Here is an 18,130-nt window from a genome sequence, read left to right as displayed (position 1 = left end):
GAAAATGCTAACAGCTGGAGGCTGTCAGGTGCATACACCGCTTGCAGCTGGGCAGTCAGTCATTTCTTCAAGGGGGGGTGAGGGGTGCATAACAATGTGTGCCACATGGACTGAGCCTAATACCACTGTATATGAGCTAAATTGATCTGTTCCGACTAAAATTGATGTTGTCCACCCACTATCCAGTGGGTGAATCTCACAAAGGAGATTAGATTTGCACACCTGAGTGTCCCATAAGGGAATATATGATGTTGATAGAGTGTAGCAGCTTGGGACATTGGCCAGGGAGGGGACCCAGAGGGGTGGTGATGGTGCCCAGTGCAGGAGACACTCTGTATCCAAAGGGAGTTGAGGGCTTGGCTGCCTGGATAGTTGGAGATTAGTGGGACTTCTTTTGAAAGATGAGAGACAATGAGAAGATGGTAGGCTGTGAAAAGCTACCTTTAATGACTAATGACATGGAAGGTGGACTTCTTTAGGCACAGAGTTTGCGAGGTTTTCATTTTCATTTTGTATAAGGTGGCACCTCTTCTCTGTCCTCAACACTGCTTCCTAAGTTATGTTTCTGGGTTCTTTTTCCACTCCCACATTTTATTCATTTGTTCATCAAACATTTGCAATTCTATTTCACTTGTGGAAGTGACTCAGAGAGACTCTGCCCATGGTGTCAGTCAACGGTCTAATAGGGAAGATGATATAACGTGTTAGCGCCATGAAAAAGGCAAGCACTACCACGACGGAATACTGAGAAAGAGCCTGGAACCCAATCCTGGCGGCAGAGGATGGCCAGGGAAGGTTTCCCAGAGGAAATGATGCCAATTTGGTCTTAAAGATGAACTATGAGTTAGGTAGGCATAAAAGTATGGGGAGGGGACTTCCAGGCAGGCAGAGAAGCATGTGCCAAACCATGGAGGCACGAAAAGTCACGACAGAGCCAGGAATGTTGAGTAGTTGGATATGATGAGGCCTCAGCAGAGAATGGAGGTAAAGGGGTGGTGAACAGTGAAGCAGAAGAAATAACCAAGTGGCAGATTATGAAAGGCCTTTTACAGGGGTGCTTGGGTGACTCAGTTGGTTAAGCGTCTGACTTCAGTTTAGGTCATTATTTCACAGTTCATGAGTTCCAGCCCTGTGTCTGGCTCTGTGCTGTCAGCTGTGTCTCCCTCTCTGTTTGCCCCTCCCCGGTTTGTGTGTGCTGTCTCTCTCTCAGAAATAAATATACATTAAAAAAATTTTTTTAAATGAAAGGCCTTTTTTGATAAACCAAGGGATTTAGTCTTAGGCCAAAGAGCAATGAAGAGTGATGAGATCTAAAGAATCATTCTGGCTGCAGAGTGGAGGGTGACTTGGGGGATTAGAAACTAGAAAGAAGGTGAACATTTAAGAGGCTGTTGCATTCAGTCACATGGAAAGTGTCACAAGCTCAAACTAAGGTAGGGATGGATTTCAGAGTCAGGACTTGTCTGAGGGTGAAAATGAGGGAGGGTGCACACAAGGTTGATAACCAGGCTTTGGTTCCTGGATTGGGTGTTTCGGTTTGTGGTGGTGATTAACACCCTGTCCCATGGTCCTCTCTGCATGGCGCAGCCCTCTGTGGCGGTGGCAAGGATAAGGAAGGAGATTTAAAGAGTGGGCTGCTTAGATCACTCAAACACACAAATGCACACACTTAACTTTATATAAAGTGGTTGCACAACCCCCCTCCCCCTCATTCTTTCCTTGTTCTTTCTTTGATTCCATCTAGGTCCTACCTCATATCTCCTTGAGGGTGATCAGAACCATCTTTTTGTATTATATTTCCAAAAGTGATCTGTGTAGAATCTTCACATTACTTTTTTTTTTTGAAATGTTTGTTTATTTATTTTGAGGAGAGGGAGTGGCAGAGAGAGGGAGAAAGAGAATCCCAAGCAAGCTCTGTGCTGGCTGCCAGCGCAGAGCCCAATGTGGGACTCGAACTCACTAACTGTGAGATGATGACCTGAACTGAAACCAAAAGTCAGACGCTTAACTGACTGAGCCACCTAGGCACCCCTGCACATTCCTTCTTTGGTGACAACTCTAGTTGGTTTTCTTCCATATGAGCACAAACCATATTAGATTCTGAGATCCAAAAGATAAGGGGAATCATAAGTTTACTATTCACTACATATATCTTACAGCTGTACAAGTTGATGTTAAACTGACCTATTTGTTTTTTCATTGTCACTGTACTGTGAATTCTGCTTCTAGGTGCAAGCCCATTTTTCTCAGATTGTTACATCTACCAAGTTTAAAGTTTATTGGATTTATTCTTATCAACTCTACTTTCTATCAATGGGGTTTTAAATCAGGATGGAGATTTTTAGAGGGAGCTCTGGTTTAGCAGTGGGGTTAGGGTAAGAGCAGAGAAAACAGTTCCTATGTTGGACATGTTCAGTTTGATGAACCAAGTGAGGAGGTGCCATAGACATTGGGATATACTGGTTTGGCACTTAGGAGAAAGTTTTGAGATGGAAATGGGGACTAGACAGACATCATAATACAGGTGGAAGTGGAAACTATGGGATAGCACCCGGGGAGAGCATACAAAGTGGGAAGAGAGGAAGAAACATGGTGGAACTCAGGAGAGCATTGACTTTGAGATTTAGAAGAGGAGACCAGGAAGCAGGAGAGAAATTAGCAATAGCAGGGTAGGAGGAAAACCAGGAGAGAATGCTGTCATGGAAGTCAAAGGAATAGACATTTTCAAGGTGGGATAGGTGAATAGCATCAAGTTCTGGAAAGGGGCCAAGTAAGACAATGACTATCAAATAGGGTTCAGTTAGGGGTTAGTGAGCTTTTTATGTAAAGAGCAAGTTAGTAAATATTTTAGACTTTGTGGGCAATACTGTTGCAGCCTTTCAATTCAGTCATTGTAGAGTGAAAGCAGCCACAGACAAGATGTAAGTGAGTGGGTGTGCCTGTGTTCCAATAAAACTTTATTAATAAAAACAGGTGGTGGGTCACATTTAGCCTGTGGGCCAAAGTTTGCAATCCCTTGCTATAAAGTATGCTAGGGCACCTGGGTGGCTCAGTCGGTTAAGTGTCTGACTTCAGCCCAAGTCATGATCTCGTGGTTCATGAGTTTGAGCCCCATGTCAGGCTGTGCTGACAGCTCAGAGCCTGGAGCCTGCTTCGGATTCTGTGACTCCCTCTTTCTCTGCCCCTCCCCCGCTCATGCTCTGTCTCTCAAAAAATAAATAAATGTTAAAAAAGATAAAGCAGGCGTACAGTTTACTGATGATCTTGTCAAGAACAGTTCTTGGAGAGTGGTGGGGTGGAAGACATACTCCAATGATTGGGATTAACATGCTTTCCCAGAACTGTATTGTAAGCAGGCGGAAAATGTAGACCTTAAAAGCCATTGCTAGGTTGGGAGAGGATTTCTAGCCTTTCAAGAAAATTAGCACTTTCATGGGAGAAGATGGCAATGTTGTTTGGAAGTATTTGTAAAATTGTTTCCCCCATCAGCCTACATTCAAGCTTCTGGTAAGCTGCTGCCAGAGCTTTGGCTTGTTCGGGCTTAATGAATATTTATTAGGAAAAATTTAAATCAGCCATTTTTGCTCCAGGATTGAAACTCAGTGAAACCACTGAAAGGCTAATTTTGTCAAATCTGCTGACATGGGGAGAGGATTATTTCTTAGGCTGACATTGCAGGTTCTTTTATACTTTTATAGTGAGGGCATTGTGAGTAAATACATCAGTGAACATCTACTCAGAGGGTGGGCAGACTGGCAGGAAAATGGTCATTGTGAGGTTCTCAGCAGCTAGGGGCCAGGCACGGCCCAGGTGTGACTCCTCAGCTGAAAAGGTTCCCGGCTTTGGAGGCACAAAAGTTCCACCTGTTTATATTAGAAAGCAGCCAGGCTCCACCCAGGTGTTTTAGGAAGCACGAATCCAAGTGAAGAGCAGATGGAAAGTCTTCATTTTGGGCTCCTTAGAGTTCTTTCTCTGAGCAAAGCACTGGGCATGAATGGATGTTGATTCATTCTCTACTTTCCCACCACGACTGCAAGCCCCCTGAGGGCAGGAGCCAAGTTTCCTACCACATCATCTGTGAAGTTACAAGGACAACACCGGTCAAAGAGTTTGGGCGTCTTGCCTGTTCCAATGAGTTTGTGAGCCCTTGGTTTGGAGGATGCTAAGGAAGTGGCAGTAGGTTTGGGACAATGACAGACCCTGCATAAGACCTCCCTCCATTCTCTCCTGACAATAGTGCCCTCCCAGGGGTCCTTTTGAGAGAACCCAAAAGTGTGTCCACATCTTCATGGAATAGGAATGTCATGTCTCGGACTCCTAGTCTTAGCTGTACGGAAGTCTCCTAGTGCCTCATTCGCCTTCAGTTCTAGAGACAAGTTCCATTACACTCTGGGTGCCACTTATCACTCTCTTCCAAGGCCTTGCCTTTCTTCCAGTCTGGAATTACTGGAGGGTTGAGGGGGAACCTGTAAGTTCCTCCAGTGGCCCCGGATTTGAAAGAGATTTCCTGTCGGGACGCCAAGTGCTGTGTGTGCCCACGACCAAACGCAGATATATTGCTTCTGAGTGTCATATCTGCCAAATGATCTGCTGATAAATTGCTTCCCCAAAAGCCCAGTCCAGCAGGGTAAGGGTAAGAGGGGAGGGGTCTGGCCCAAGGTAGCTGAACAGCCAGCTCTGGCTCCAACGAAGAGTAAGTTTTGGTGGTATAAGTGGCTTATGGCCCTTATGGGGACAGCATCTTACTAGATCTTCTGTTTCACTGAGTGTGCATTCTGAGGAATAATGGTTCTGCTTCTTGCTTCTAATTTGTTCTCCTTCTCCAGGCTCATCTCCCCAAGTCACAGTCAACCCTTTCTCCCCACCCAATAGCAGGAAGGTGATTGGCAGTGCTGTTCTCCAATGAGCTATCAAGTTTTCCTTAAATGTATTTGCCCTTTCTGCTGGAAGATTTTACTGTATGGTGTGATCAAATGTGAGTCTTGATGGGCAAGAAAACAAGTGCAGGGACCAAAAGGCGTTTTCCTTTTGTTCTTGGGAGGAGTGTGGCATTTGAAGCTCAAGACTTTGCAGACCCAGTTGGCAAGGATGACCCTATGTGTAAGCAAGATATATAGCTGCCTACAGTCTGGTTTAAGAAAGACTATTTTTTTTGTTTGTCCATTTCTCCAAGGAGAAAAAACCCCTAAACCCCAACTAACCCAAATTGTGTTCTGTCATCTGCCGCAGTATCCGAGAGTGGCTATTCCTTTGGGGTAAGGGATTGAAGTTCCCGTTAAAATAGAACTCTATTATTTCCGAAGATCGGGGGGGGGGCGTCATTTGGTACTTGAATTGATTTTATCAGCTGGCTACGGAACCACCACTCCAATCTAGGCAGGGAATCCGCTCCCTAGAGAATCCGTTCTCTGCCGGTGGTTCTGCTGTGCGTGACCTGAGTGAAGACAAGGAAAGCAGCTAAAGAGCTGTGAAGCATGTTGGTTCTTCAGCCAATCGGCATTCCGAGGATGGTGAAGATTGGCATAACGTGCTGAAGCCCTCCAGGCCCATTAACCTCAGCACGCTTATATCAGAATCTTCTGGGAGAGTTCCTTTCCTACTCTGAGTCTTCTTGGTCTCCAATGCCTTGTGCTGTCTATTCCAAACCCCCTCACCCCAGATGGCTTCCTTCCCTCCTGTCTTAGCATCTCAGCTGTACTTTTCTTTTTGCTGGCCCAGCCGCAAATCATCCCTTCCTTTCCTCCTATCATTACCCCCTGTTTTCTATGGTGATCATAATATACAACTGGCCTATATTTAAACACTTGCTTTATTTATTGGGTAAAACTGTAATCTACGTTCAGGGTCTACAAATCAGGCTAGAATAGTGGCCTTTTGTTTCTCTCTCAGAAACACATAGAATCAGTATAGTCCTGAATTCATTATTTCTCTCTGCACTCTAGATTGGTGACGCTTGGTGGAATGAAGGTTTTCCAGTGGAACGTGTAGTTAGGATGAGGGCCCTGAGCCTGACAGTGGTTGCAGATGAGTGTGGGATGGAGATGAGGAGGGGAGTGGCGTAATCCTTTATGCAAATCACCAGCAAGGTGAGTGTGACCTCATTGGCAAAGCTTGTGGTGGGAAGTAAATTGATGAATAATAACTTCCTGGCACTTGCGTGCACATCAGTTTTAAATTGTCAAAGCACAGACACCGAATCCTTTCTTTACAATTTTATTTACAAAATGTATTAAAAGTTTGTACAATACCTCATGGCAATGAGGCTCCGTAGTTTATGCCCACACATGCAATTTATGCTTTTATGGCCATTAGTTGGCTTGGCAATTTTTCTGTTCACTGAAGTACAGCTTTAACAACAAAACGAAAAGAATTGGAAAAAAAAATCCTCAAGTGACTACCGCCAAACTCCCATAGCTTGAAGTTAGTAGCAGAAATTTGAAGCAATCAATGTTTTTTTTAAACATGCAAGTTTTTAAAAAATAACAAACCAATTTACCCGCCTCTTCATTCCCAGCAAAGTTTCCTCTGAAAAACTGATTTGAGTCCATAGGCATACGGTTGTCTTTATACAGTGCCTACGAAAACATTTGTGTGTAGGTCAGTCCATTTGTTTTATACAACTTCATATTTGCACAGCGTTAGCTTCCTGCTCTGGACATTATAGCATTCAGAAGTTGAAAATCACAGTTTCATGAAAACAAAACAAAAACAAAAACACAACAGCTTTCTTTTTTTGTTGTTCAATATCATTTAAAATTTGACAGGTGAGTTACTCGCTTATGACACCACTTTTGAAATGAAAGTTTATATTACACTTTTCTGGAAACGTTTCGTCAGAACGAGACTTCTTCCTTCCTTTTCTGAAGACAAGAGCAAATGGGCAGCGAGTCAACTAGGCATCTAAAGGTCACACTTGGGAAATGAATTTGAGCTCCTAGTTTTTACAGTCTGGAAACTTCCCAATGCACGTCACTGATGAGAGCAAACTACTGAACTACAGAAAGCATACGTCATTATATAGGAGGTAATTAGTGAGCGGAGACTATTTCCTCTGACTGTTCTGATGATGCCAACGGCAGGTACGCAATTGGTTACTTGACAGCCCGTGGAGCAGTGGCGCGATCTTCTGAGAGAGTCAGTAGTGAGCCTGCTCCGAGCAAGGACCTGGGAGTGATGCTGAGGCCCTCGGTTTAGCAGTAGGTTTGGGAATGCATTTTAGTCTTTGCAAACTAGAAAAAGACACATGCAGTCTGACGGAGAGCCACGGGCAGTCACAGGCAACAGCTGGGAAGACAGACCTAGCAGGAGTAAAGTCAGACCGGGAACTGTGGTCTGAACCCACCGGCCCGCCTTGCAAAGTGGTCCTGTCTCCGAGGTGTACACTTGAAAGGCATACTTAGCAGAGAAAAGCAGAGCTAAACACAGTGTTGTTTCTGAGAAAGATATTCTAAACACATTTGGGAGTGTAGGCAGCATTTCCCTCACCTCAATGCCAAAGACTCAGCTATATTGACTTAAAACGCAAACCGAAGCAAGAAAAACAGATCTGCGAGCTTCAGTTCTAGGCTTCTTGGAAAGCCCCGGGATCCGTTGTAGGAAAACACCTGATCGTGCCCCGCCCCTTGCTACACACACAAGTCCATTTCGAAAGCTCTGGGAATCCCTTCACCGAGTGGGAAGTTATCAAAGCATTCACACAAAACCGTTTCAAGAACACAGAGAAGTCACGGTTGAGTCCCTTTTCCAAAAGTGTTTGAATTTTCTTAAGTGTTGCATTTACATTCTAAAGATATACACATTTCAGCAACGTTGAAAGGAAATAGGGTGCACAGAACATCACTACCAACAGGAAATACCAAAAACATCTGGTCAGCAGATCCTAGAAGAAATGCCAGTCTGTCTTCCCAAACACAGGGAGTCAGAGATTTTTTTTTAAATCAGGAGGAATTAATTATTTTAGCTGAGATGGGCCTATTTGCCGAATTGGAATTTTAAATTTGTGTGCGTGCATGCGTATGTGTGTGTGTGTGTGTGTGTATTAAAGAACATGGTGTTTGTATACTGAGCAGGGGTATGAAAGAATGGCTTTTGTTGAATTGACTTTTGTTTAATATGATTTTTTTTCCACATACTGGAATCTTGAATGTCCATGTTTTTGTTGGTTTTATTTTAATTTTTTTTTCAAGCAAAGCAAAACGATTTCAGTGATGGTTTGCATTGTCGCAAGTCTCAGAGTTTCCATAAGGCACTGAAGGGAAAAACAATCCGTTTTTCCTATTGAAAGGTCATTGCACCATCAACAATATTCGTGTCATGCCCGACACCAGGGAGAGTGACGTCTGGCTGAGGATCCTTGAAGCGGCCACGTTTTCGGTGATTCCTCTCATCACATGCCTCCAGTGGGGCGGGATCTGCAAAGACAAAGGGGAAACTTCCATTTGAAAGGGCTTTCTTGTAGGGCTTGCAAAGTCTATTTCTGGCTCAGTCTATCTTGGACAAGAACCATGAATGTTTTCTTAAATGGGCATCTCCGGGGCTCTTATTGCTTTAGGCAACAAGTCTGTTTAAATTCTTTCACCTGGTGCAAATACTTTGCAATAATAGTTTAAACTAGGTTCCTTCTCTACCAGGCATTGCACTAAGGAATATACAGATGTTGCATGAAGTTTAACTTAGGGCACTGATCACTTAGGATGCATGTATGCCAGAAAGTGTTAGTAGCACTTATATATAGATATTCAGGACAACTAACCTGCGGAGTGTATTCTGATTGCAGACCCTGTGATAGAGGACTGTTTACCTAAGGCAGAGGACAAACAGTGTTCTGTGGCTTGCTCGACTGAAATTCATTTGACCTTCAGAAGGAAGTGCGCCGTTCGTGGCCAGAAAGGTGACAGCTTGTCTCTCTCAATACCTACAGCCTTGGTTATTCAAATCTGAAAATGGCACATGGACTTCAAAGAGACAGCACATTCTAGAAAGGGGCCAGAACAGTGATACCCGTGAAGGGGTTTGGTTGGCATCCATGGGGTCTTTGCCCAGATATTATGGGCCTGTTTGGAATGCTGATGCTGCCTTCCTGTAGGAGGTATTCACTAGTGCAGGGGCTCCATTTGCCCCTGACTCTTCAAACTCACATCCCTCTTCCCCAGCCTTTCCCTGTACATGAAAGGAACCCTTCATTTTGTCTTGAGCTAGCAATGAACTTTGCCCAAGGGAATGACATAGTCATATTCCACCCCTGGCCCTGGAAGGAAAGTATCTGTAAGAAGAATGTCAAAGACGCACCCAAAGGTCAAAAGCCCCCAAAGAGGGCAGAATGAGAGTAACATGGAAGTAGGTAAACCTCTTCCTTGGACTGTCTAGAGTCCAGAGTCATATCTATCTCAGAAGATTGCAGAGATTCTGTATATAGAGCGGAAAGATCACAGTCCCCATCCTCCCTTCTTATTGGCCATGGCTTGCCATTTCATTGCTGCGTAACTTTGGGACAGCCCTCTACGTCTCACTGCCTCTGTTTCCTGCTTTTAAATGGGAATTGATGAAGTATCATCACTGAAAAGCCCTCTGGGAACAAAGAACATCACCCCCTCAGTTATCTGGAAAGTGTTCTCCACATAACCTTAAGATGAACTTGTCAAGCAGGAAAATTTCTCCAGCAAGAGTGTCTATGTGTAGGCTGCAAGAAGGAACATTGGTCCTTTAGAAAATGGGCTGCATAACAAAGTTAACATTTTCTGGGAAGACTAAACAGAGGTATCATAGAGGAAAAATGGAAATCTTTTTCCTTAACTTCAGGCAGCTTGATGTATTGAAAATGAGAAGCATTTCAAAAATATTGTTGAAGAAACCAAAGAAGCTAGAAGTAGTTCTTGACGGAAATGACGAAATTGGGAAGAATCTGTTGAGACAATTAGCAGAGTCAGCCCCAGGACCCAGTGACTCTGGGACCCTCGGTAGTCAGTCACCTGCCAAGGCACGCTTGGGGCCACGCTTCTGGGAGTTGGTCGGTAACCCAGAGAGGCAGCAGGCAGTCAGGAGGCTGTGTGCTTCCTCCTGGGTGCTGGCTCTGAGGCTGAGGCATGCCTTCCCACAAGTCCAATAATCCTGACTATTCTCACCCATGTAGAAGGAGAGATGACTCCCTCTTCTTTCAAGGATGTGTGTTTTTTTTAAAAATTTATTTATTTTTGAGAGAGAGCGAGAGCACAGGCGTGGGAACGAGGGAGGGACAGAGGGAGAAGGAGGGAGAGTGCAGAGCCTGACAAGGGGTTCCAACGCAGGAACCATGAGATCATGGCCTGAGCCAAAATCAAGAGCCCAAGAGTTGGATGGATACCTGGCAGAGCCACCCAGGCTCTCTGAGGATGCTTTTTATTAACCAGGTTTCAGCTGGATCATATTTTTGCAGGTGATTTTTCCTGGGGTCATGTTTCCTCAAGAATTACTGGCACCCCTAACTTCTAAGGCTGGCTCTGATAATTAGCAATAAAAGTAAAATCTCAGGGTACCTCTTGATCTCTGTGCCCCTGCATAGACCTTGACAGATCTAGGCCAACTCAGAGAACTGGAAGCCTAATAACTAGGTAACAAATTAGATGTCACCAGGAGGTCTTCCAGAACTTCCTGGGAATTAAAAGATGAATGGATAAAGGGCTCACCTTTCACTTAACCAACATTTCCCTACCATTACATTACCGAACTGGCTGAGGACAGCAGAGAGGTTTGTTTCCTGCTCAGTTGGCTTTGTGCTTCTTGGACTGACCTATGGGAGGATCCTTCCGGCATCCTGTGAGGTTTCTCCTTGTCTGGAGACCTCACATAGACTCAGAGGACAGATTTGTTTGCAGAGGCTTTCCTCAGCTTTTCTTTTCATCCTAGGGATAGTTGCCGAGGTGCTAGCTAACTGGGGCATAGCCACATCGGCACTGATGTCTATTAAAATGTGACTTGCGTGTCATTTAGTCTGAATTTTGCTTCACGAAATGGATCAACCAAAGTGACTAAGGAAAAGAGAGCGAGCGAGAAATTGTGGCAACTTCATTTCTGGGCCTCTACTTTAGGACCGCAACATTCTGCCCATAGGTTTGCTGACCCCAAGTTTTTCTCTTTCCCTTCCTCTCTTTCTCTCTCTTTTTCCTTCTCCGTCTGTCTGTCTTTTCTTTCCCCTCTGTACTTCCCTCCCTCTTTCCTCTCTTTCCTTAAGTTACATGTCCTGAGACAGTTTTCTCTAGAATCTTACTACTCCCTGGACCAGCAGCATCAACAATGCCCGGGAGACTGTGAGAAGTGTTAACTGTCAGGTAGCATCGCAAGCCTGCTGAATCAGAATCTGCACTTTTAAAAGGTTGTGTATTTATATTTTTGAGAGTGAGCACAAGCAGGGCAGGGACAGAGAGAAGGAGAGACAGAATCTCAAGCAGGCTCCGCGCCATCAGTGCAGATGCCAGATGTGGGGCTCGAAGTCACGAACGCCGAGAACATGACCTGAGCGGAGATCAAGAATCAGATGCTTAACTGGCTGAGGCACCCAGGCGCCCCAGCATCTGCATTTTTATAATTTCTCCAGGTGGTTCACAAGGCACATTGACATTTAAGAAGCAGTCCTCTGGGGCTTGACTGAGAGATTGAGGCTATTGTGGTGGAGGAGCAGAGACCTAGATTCTCAGACGGAATGGCCACTAATAAAGAGGGTCTGGAGGCTGTGTGGCCCTGAGTCCTGATACTTGTCTCAGAAGGATTCTTTCTGGGGAAAGTAGGAGAGATTGACTATATGACTTGGTGTCAAATGCATAAGAAGTTAGGTGTGTGCCTTTGTGGTAAAAAAGTGGGACACAGACTTTGCATCTACTTTCCATTTGACGGGATCCCATTGGAATTTCAAGGTTCCTGGAGACCACCAGGCCACTGATAGTTAGGGACAGAATGGCCTTGCAAAGAGACTACAGCTGTAGGAGGCAGAGGGGCTGGGTTCTAGTCCCAGAACTGCCATGACCTAGTTGTGTTGCCTTGAGCAAGTCACTCAGTGTGCTGGGTCTTAGTTTCACGAAGCAGAAAACACTTTGAAACCCATTACGTCAAAAGAGGCAATAGATGTGAGAGCACCTGAAAAACTGTTATGCAGATTTCAGATTTTGTCTTTTTTTTTTTTTGATGTCAGCATCTCAGAATTTGGCTTTATTAAGGTAAGCTGAAATCGCCCATGCACTAGCCTATAAAAAAGCAGATCGCATGCCCCAAACTGTAATGGACCTATAGAAGCTACTCAAGAGTAAAATATTTTAAGCTCCCTGGAACATTAAACACTTGCACACAAACAACACTAATCACAGATGAACCCGTGTACCTCACATTCAGTAATGCGCTGGGAACACTCAGTGCGTTAGTTCAGTGTACTGCGTATGTGTGGCACAGGGTTGCAGTCCACAGCAAGAAAGAACAGCCAGCAACTTCCTCAAACAAGATAATAGTTTCCATGGTGAAGACACAGGATTTATTTGGATGATATATTATTTAAAAATTGGCTGAATTTAGTTCCACGATGTGAAATACAAGGGGATAAAAAACACAAATACCGCATTTGTCGAAATTCAAGTGCATTCAGGAAATTCATGGTGTTCTTGACTCATGGGGTAAAAAAATCTCCCACCTGAAATAAGGGGCCCAAGTTGCTGATTGTTCTCTTTCGGAGAGGCGTGTTGGAGACAACAGATACACTTGAAGGTAACAAGACTGTATTCTTTTAAACACTTCCAGAACGGACAGATAGATAATTATCCTACTTTGAGCTTGCCTTTGAACGTGTCAGAGTTGTTGGTTAGAAGAGGGCTGGGGCATTGGCTGTAGCTCCCAGAGTCAAGGTGGCACCAATCAGGTTTATCTAAGTATGGATTTGGGTCAGCCAACAGCAGGGAGCCTCAACTGTTCTTTGAGAGACACTTACCTGAATATCACTTCCAAGTAAGGGACAACAAAGGAACTCAAAGATTAAAGAAATGGTCTCAGGCTTACACTTAAGAGAATTGCCGTGCCCTTACGGAAGTACTGCCTTTCTGAAGGTGGCAGTGCCTTGTCTCAATTCCTCATTTTAGCGTTAGTTCCAGAATGGCTACTTTCTGTAGAACTGCGCTGTCCAATATGGCCACCGCATGTGACTACTGAACCTTCGATAGGTGGCTAGGACATGTTGAGATGTACCATAAGGATAAAACACACCCCAGATTTTCAAGACTTAGGGTGAAGAAAATAATGTAAAACCTTTCATTTGTTTTATATATTGATAACACGTAGAAACAATATCTTGAATATATTGGGTTAAATAAAATGTCTCATTAAATTAATTTCAATTGCATTACTTTAAAAAAATGTGGCTACTAGGGCACTTCTTATTACACCTGTGGTTCACATGCACAGCTCACAAATATTTCCACTGAACACCGTAGCTCTGGAGGATTTCTCTTCCTTTTGGGTTGCAGACCCCAGTATAATTACGAATGTGCTACTAGAAAAGCATTTGACTCACGAGAAAGCACAACCATTGTTTTCAAAGAATCAAATGGTTGCAAAGACTAGACAACACTTGAAACAATAAACCGAAATAAAGAAAAAAACAACACAAAGAAAGAACAAAGAAAGAGATATTCACATACAGTCATGTAAGGCTGATTAGTTTACTAGACCTTGACCGTACCCCTAGATCTTAACACTCTCTGTTCCATACACGTTGTAGCCTTCTCTGTATGTAGCATAATTTTGAGTGTTGGTGGCAGGAGCAGGCTTAAAGTTTTGGGTGTTCTTTGTGAGTTTCATGCGTTTGGACTCTGCCCGTGATTTGTAACAGAATTCTATCAAGGCCACCATCATGGCCAGCCCCAGACCTCCGACAAGTATATAGAAAACGCCTGCCACATTGCTCAGGCTCAGAGCGCTGGTCTTGTCCTAAGAGAAATGAACAATGTGATTAGTTCTTGGGGAAAACAAAAGCAATGGGACATTATAACACACGACAACAATATAGGATAGTTCTAAGTTGTAAAACAACTAAACATTGATGTAAGTGTTATGGCTCGATTCTGGCAACTGGCTGTTGTTTCACAATAGCCCGCAAGATGGTACATTGTGCTTCGGTTGACACTTGTGATCCTCACCTACATGTTCTTTTGTTTGGACTTCTTAATTCCTTCGGTGCCTCCAAATGGTGTCAGCATCTAAATAAGACAGCACTTGGCCATGGGAGCAAAAGTGTAAACACAAGCACAATGTGTTCCTCTGCCAGCCTCAAGGCGCCATTTGCCAGAGTTGAGCTGTGGCATAATCTCTATAAATGTTAACACTCTTCTCATTTGGGGACTTGAAGCACTCTTTCCCCTCTCTGGCCCGCAACACCCCTTTCTCCCTTGTTCTCCCTGTGACAAACTTGTCAACAACTTGTCTTTGAGATACCAGGTGAGAATATTAGAGGTTCCTGATACTCGTATCTGGGGAGTTACTTCACAAGGGTTTGTTTAAAAGGGATTAGCTCTCCCCTTTCCCCTGGTTGCTGAGAAATTGCTCCCTTCGGGGACTGGTTGCTATGTTCTCATCCTCAGGGCGGCAAGTCTTTGTGCTGTGGGAATGAGGGCACAGCATAAAGAACTGACTCCCCGTCCATCTTCCTGAGAGTTTAAGGAAACTGTCAGGAGAACCCACTGGGTCCCGAATTGGCTCCACACACCAATCAGAAAGCTTCTCCAGGAGGCTGATGATTTAAAAAAAATACATATATATATCCAACTCTTTTTTAGCTTTACTCTCGGAAATATAGTGAGTAATTTAAAAAAGATGCTACGCTTATCTGTTTTCTATTTAAAATGGGAGGAAAATCGAGGAAGCTGGTCAGTGACTTTCAGGTCAAATCTGACTAAGCTAACTGCCTGTGTGAAAAAGCAAAAACTGAACTGCTGAACAATGGAAAGAAAAAAGTTGGTGCCTTGAGCCCTACCTTGAGGTAGGACACACCAAGGGCCAGGAGCCTTTCTTTGAAAAAAATAAAATAAAATAGCATTTTGTAGTCTTTTTAGAGGGAATGTAACCATTTTGCTGCTGAATGCAATTGAATGGAATACCCACACTGTTAAGTCGGTGAATCGAATATCTTATTCAAATGACAACTCAGTGAGCAGATAATGGCCGTGGCTGACACTCAGCCCTCCAGTGGCTCATCTAGTCCCGGTACATTTAAAGAATTAAAGGAAGAGATGACATGCCCATGTCCTGATGCTATTTTTATAGGAGCCAGTCCCATACTTGTTTACCTCAATAAAAAGGCCAATTGGAATCGAAGTGCATGGGCGGGGAGGGGCGAGGCATGCATGCCTCATGTCTACAACAAAGTTGCAAATAGTCACGATTGCAGGGCAAAAGACAGGTAACTAGAGAAGTGGTAAGAGTTTCTGTCACTTAGGAAACAGTGGCTCATTTCCTTAAGGAGGCTGGTGAGGCTATCTGGGAGGAGGTCCCGAGTCCATCAGGAGATGGAGCAGTCCTGGTAACCCTCTCTCTGCCATGGGATTGTTCTATGTATGCGGTATTTGATGGGGGAGATGTGGCCTTTCACAGAACCCATGTTGCGCTGTAGCAACATGAAGAGTTTCGCGTTCTTCGTATTTAAGTTTCACAGAATTTACTGTGGTGGGATGTGGAAAACCAGTAGCAAAATGGTTCACGGCACAAGGAAAATGAGTAGCACTTCATGAAATGAATTAACTGATACCACAATATTAGTTCAAAAAAAGGCGAGGCAAAAAACTGAAACTAAAAAGAACTTTCTTACGGGAGCAAAGGGGGGCAGGAAGGAGGCGGGGAAGAGTGTTTCATGCTTCTCAATGTGATGTTATCCTGACAATGTATACCCTTAAGGAGCATGCGACTCAATTTCAAAAGTATTACGTACAGAGATTCAAATGACACCTTTGGAAGAGAGGAGTGTGACAGACTTAATAATATTCGAGATCCAAATAGATGCTGAACTCAGTAAGGCAGCAGCTGGGAGGAGGCTAAGCATTCTGCTTACAGAGACCAGTCTTTGTTATTTATTTCTTTGACTGTTTTCAGATGGGACCGACATAATGTATTAATAACCAAAGGGATTTACAACTACAAAGTCTCTGACATTGTAACTGGTAAAGAAAAAGTACTGTCACAACTGGATCTATTTTTTTGGGGGGGGGCGTTATTGTGGTTGTTAGATTTTTCTCTTTGAGCTTTCGAAATGTGAAATACAGTAAAACCCCCTTATAACACAGCTCGGTATTTTACAACTTTGGAAGTGCGCGGGGCCGGATTGCGTCGCCATGTCAACAATTGCTCCTTCCGGGTCAAAGGTTGATGTCATGTGGCAGGCCAGCAGGCTGCTGTGGGCCTGGTCCCTTTAGCGCCGGTGTTATAAAGGGGTCCCACTGTGTCAGGGAGTGTGTGTTGGGAAGGAAAGCCGTTTGGGGGTGGAAAATAAACAGTGGTTCAAAACGTGATTGCTAATCAGTACAAAAAGACCTTCAGCGACTGACCTTACTCCCGGAGTCCTTGGCTCCACACTCCCCCTTATCGTACCACCATTTGTTTTTCAGCTTGTCTAAGATGCCTTGTTCACTGAGTTTCAATACTGCAAGGTTTACAGGCGTTCTTCACGTGGGAAATAACATAAATAACATTATATTATGTTATTTTATGTTATTCAAGCTTCAAACTATTTTAAAACTATAGAAAGCGATAAAGCAGGGGGCCCTGGCCACAGAGTAATTTTAGACACTGCAGGCAACCTGAGCATTACCTTATAAAAAGTTAACACTACAGCAACGCTATGTTTACCAGGGCCTGCCCATATCGCTTTGAGTAATCGGCACACACTGTTAAATGATGAGGATAGGAAACAACAAAGGCACTCCTTGGATAGGCTGTGTGTGGTGAGGAGGGAGTCTCCCCTCAGGTGACAATCGTCGGCGGCAGCTGGCGGTAGCTTTGTGACGGAGGTGGGTTAGGTTTGATCTAACCGGGTGTCTTGTTGTACTTCCAGACAGAAAGCGAGTTCTATGGAGGAGTGGGGAAGGGGGCGGGGCTGGAAGGGGATGCGTTTCCATATGGGGAACAAGACAAAAGGATGAGTCTGAATAGAATAGGATATAGATTCTACGTGAGTAACATGCCTTCTGATCGGTTGTTGTCTATTACACAGAGCTGTTGCCCAGATGCAAATGATCTCAGAAATAACTGTACTATACACATGTCTTCCCTCCACCAACTCTGAACCCTTATGCAGACACTGGTCTTAGAAATAGTAGTATAACGGGCGTTTGGGATGGGAGCACTCTTAACAGCAAGAGAACTGGCCTGTGACTTGTTCTTGTTACTGACCGGCTGCCGTAGGTCTGTGGTTAGCTCAGATAACCAGAGGGTGAGCCAGGTTGTTTAAAAGTGCATTATTAATACGGCACGATCTAAAATGGCAAGCTGTGAGTAGGACTGTAGAGGAACAGTTTAGGTAAGCTGTTCTAGTAAGAGAAGACTTCCTCAACCCAGCGGCTACCACATCCCCAGGAGGCCGGCCATGGCTTCCTAGCCCTCTACCTCTTAAAGCCCAAGGACTGCGGTCAGAGCCACTGAGCAAACGCAGGAACCCCTACTGGTCCCCAGGTTAAGATTTCTTCCCTTCAAAATTTCTTCAGCAGTAAAATAGGAATAACGACCTTTACCTTGTCAACTTTCTAGAACTAATGAACTTTGAATTAAGTATCTCTCATAACTTCAGATAAAAAACGCATTCTATAGAGAGGGTGGCATAATTGTATTATGAGGCAATAAACTACTGTGTGTTCAGATTCACATGAACAATATTGCCAATACCAGTGCATGTTATTCTGGATGCCACCAGCTTACAAGGAGGAAAGCAGCCACATTTATGTTACTGTGAACATGCTGTAGAGTTTCTTAGCTCATCTGGGGTAAGTTGGACCCACCAACATCTCCACTCACTGATAAGACTTCCTATAGTCACAGAGATCTGGCCTCTATCAGATCAAGACCCCCAAGCCTATTTCCTTTATTTCTCCCTTGGCTACTGAGAGCAGAGAGGCCATCTCATCCTGAGACATTCTGA

General features: G+C 44.2%; 1 protein-coding gene across 5 annotated transcripts in view; it reads right to left on the bottom strand.

Moving 5' to 3' along the window:
* Positions 1-6,197: 6,197 nt before the first annotated feature.
* GRIA3 (glutamate ionotropic receptor AMPA type subunit 3) overlaps positions 6,198-18,130 on the bottom strand; it is a 273,414-nt gene continuing 261,481 nt past the window's right edge. For 3 of the 5 annotated variants that reach the window (XM_029930239.1, XM_029930242.1, XM_029930241.1), the window contains 3 exons: positions 16,545-16,659; positions 13,691-13,938; positions 6,198-8,411 (listed from right to left, as the gene is read on the bottom strand). In XM_029930239.1, the coding sequence (XP_029786099.1) occupies positions 13,693-13,938; positions 16,545-16,659 (361 nt within the window). In that variant the 3' untranslated portion in view covers positions 6,198-8,411; positions 13,691-13,692. Of the gene's footprint in view, positions 8,412-13,679; positions 13,939-16,544; positions 16,660-18,130 lie in introns of all 5 variants that reach the window. The other 2 variants (XM_029930243.1, XM_029930244.1) reach the window with 2 other exon arrangements.

The sequence above is a fragment of the Suricata suricatta genome, chromosome X, assembly GCF_006229205.1.
Source record: "Suricata suricatta isolate VVHF042 chromosome X, meerkat_22Aug2017_6uvM2_HiC, whole genome shotgun sequence".
Classification (NCBI taxonomy): Eukaryota; Metazoa; Chordata; class Mammalia; order Carnivora; family Herpestidae; genus Suricata; species Suricata suricatta.
This window is presented reverse-complemented; position numbering and strand designations above follow the sequence as displayed.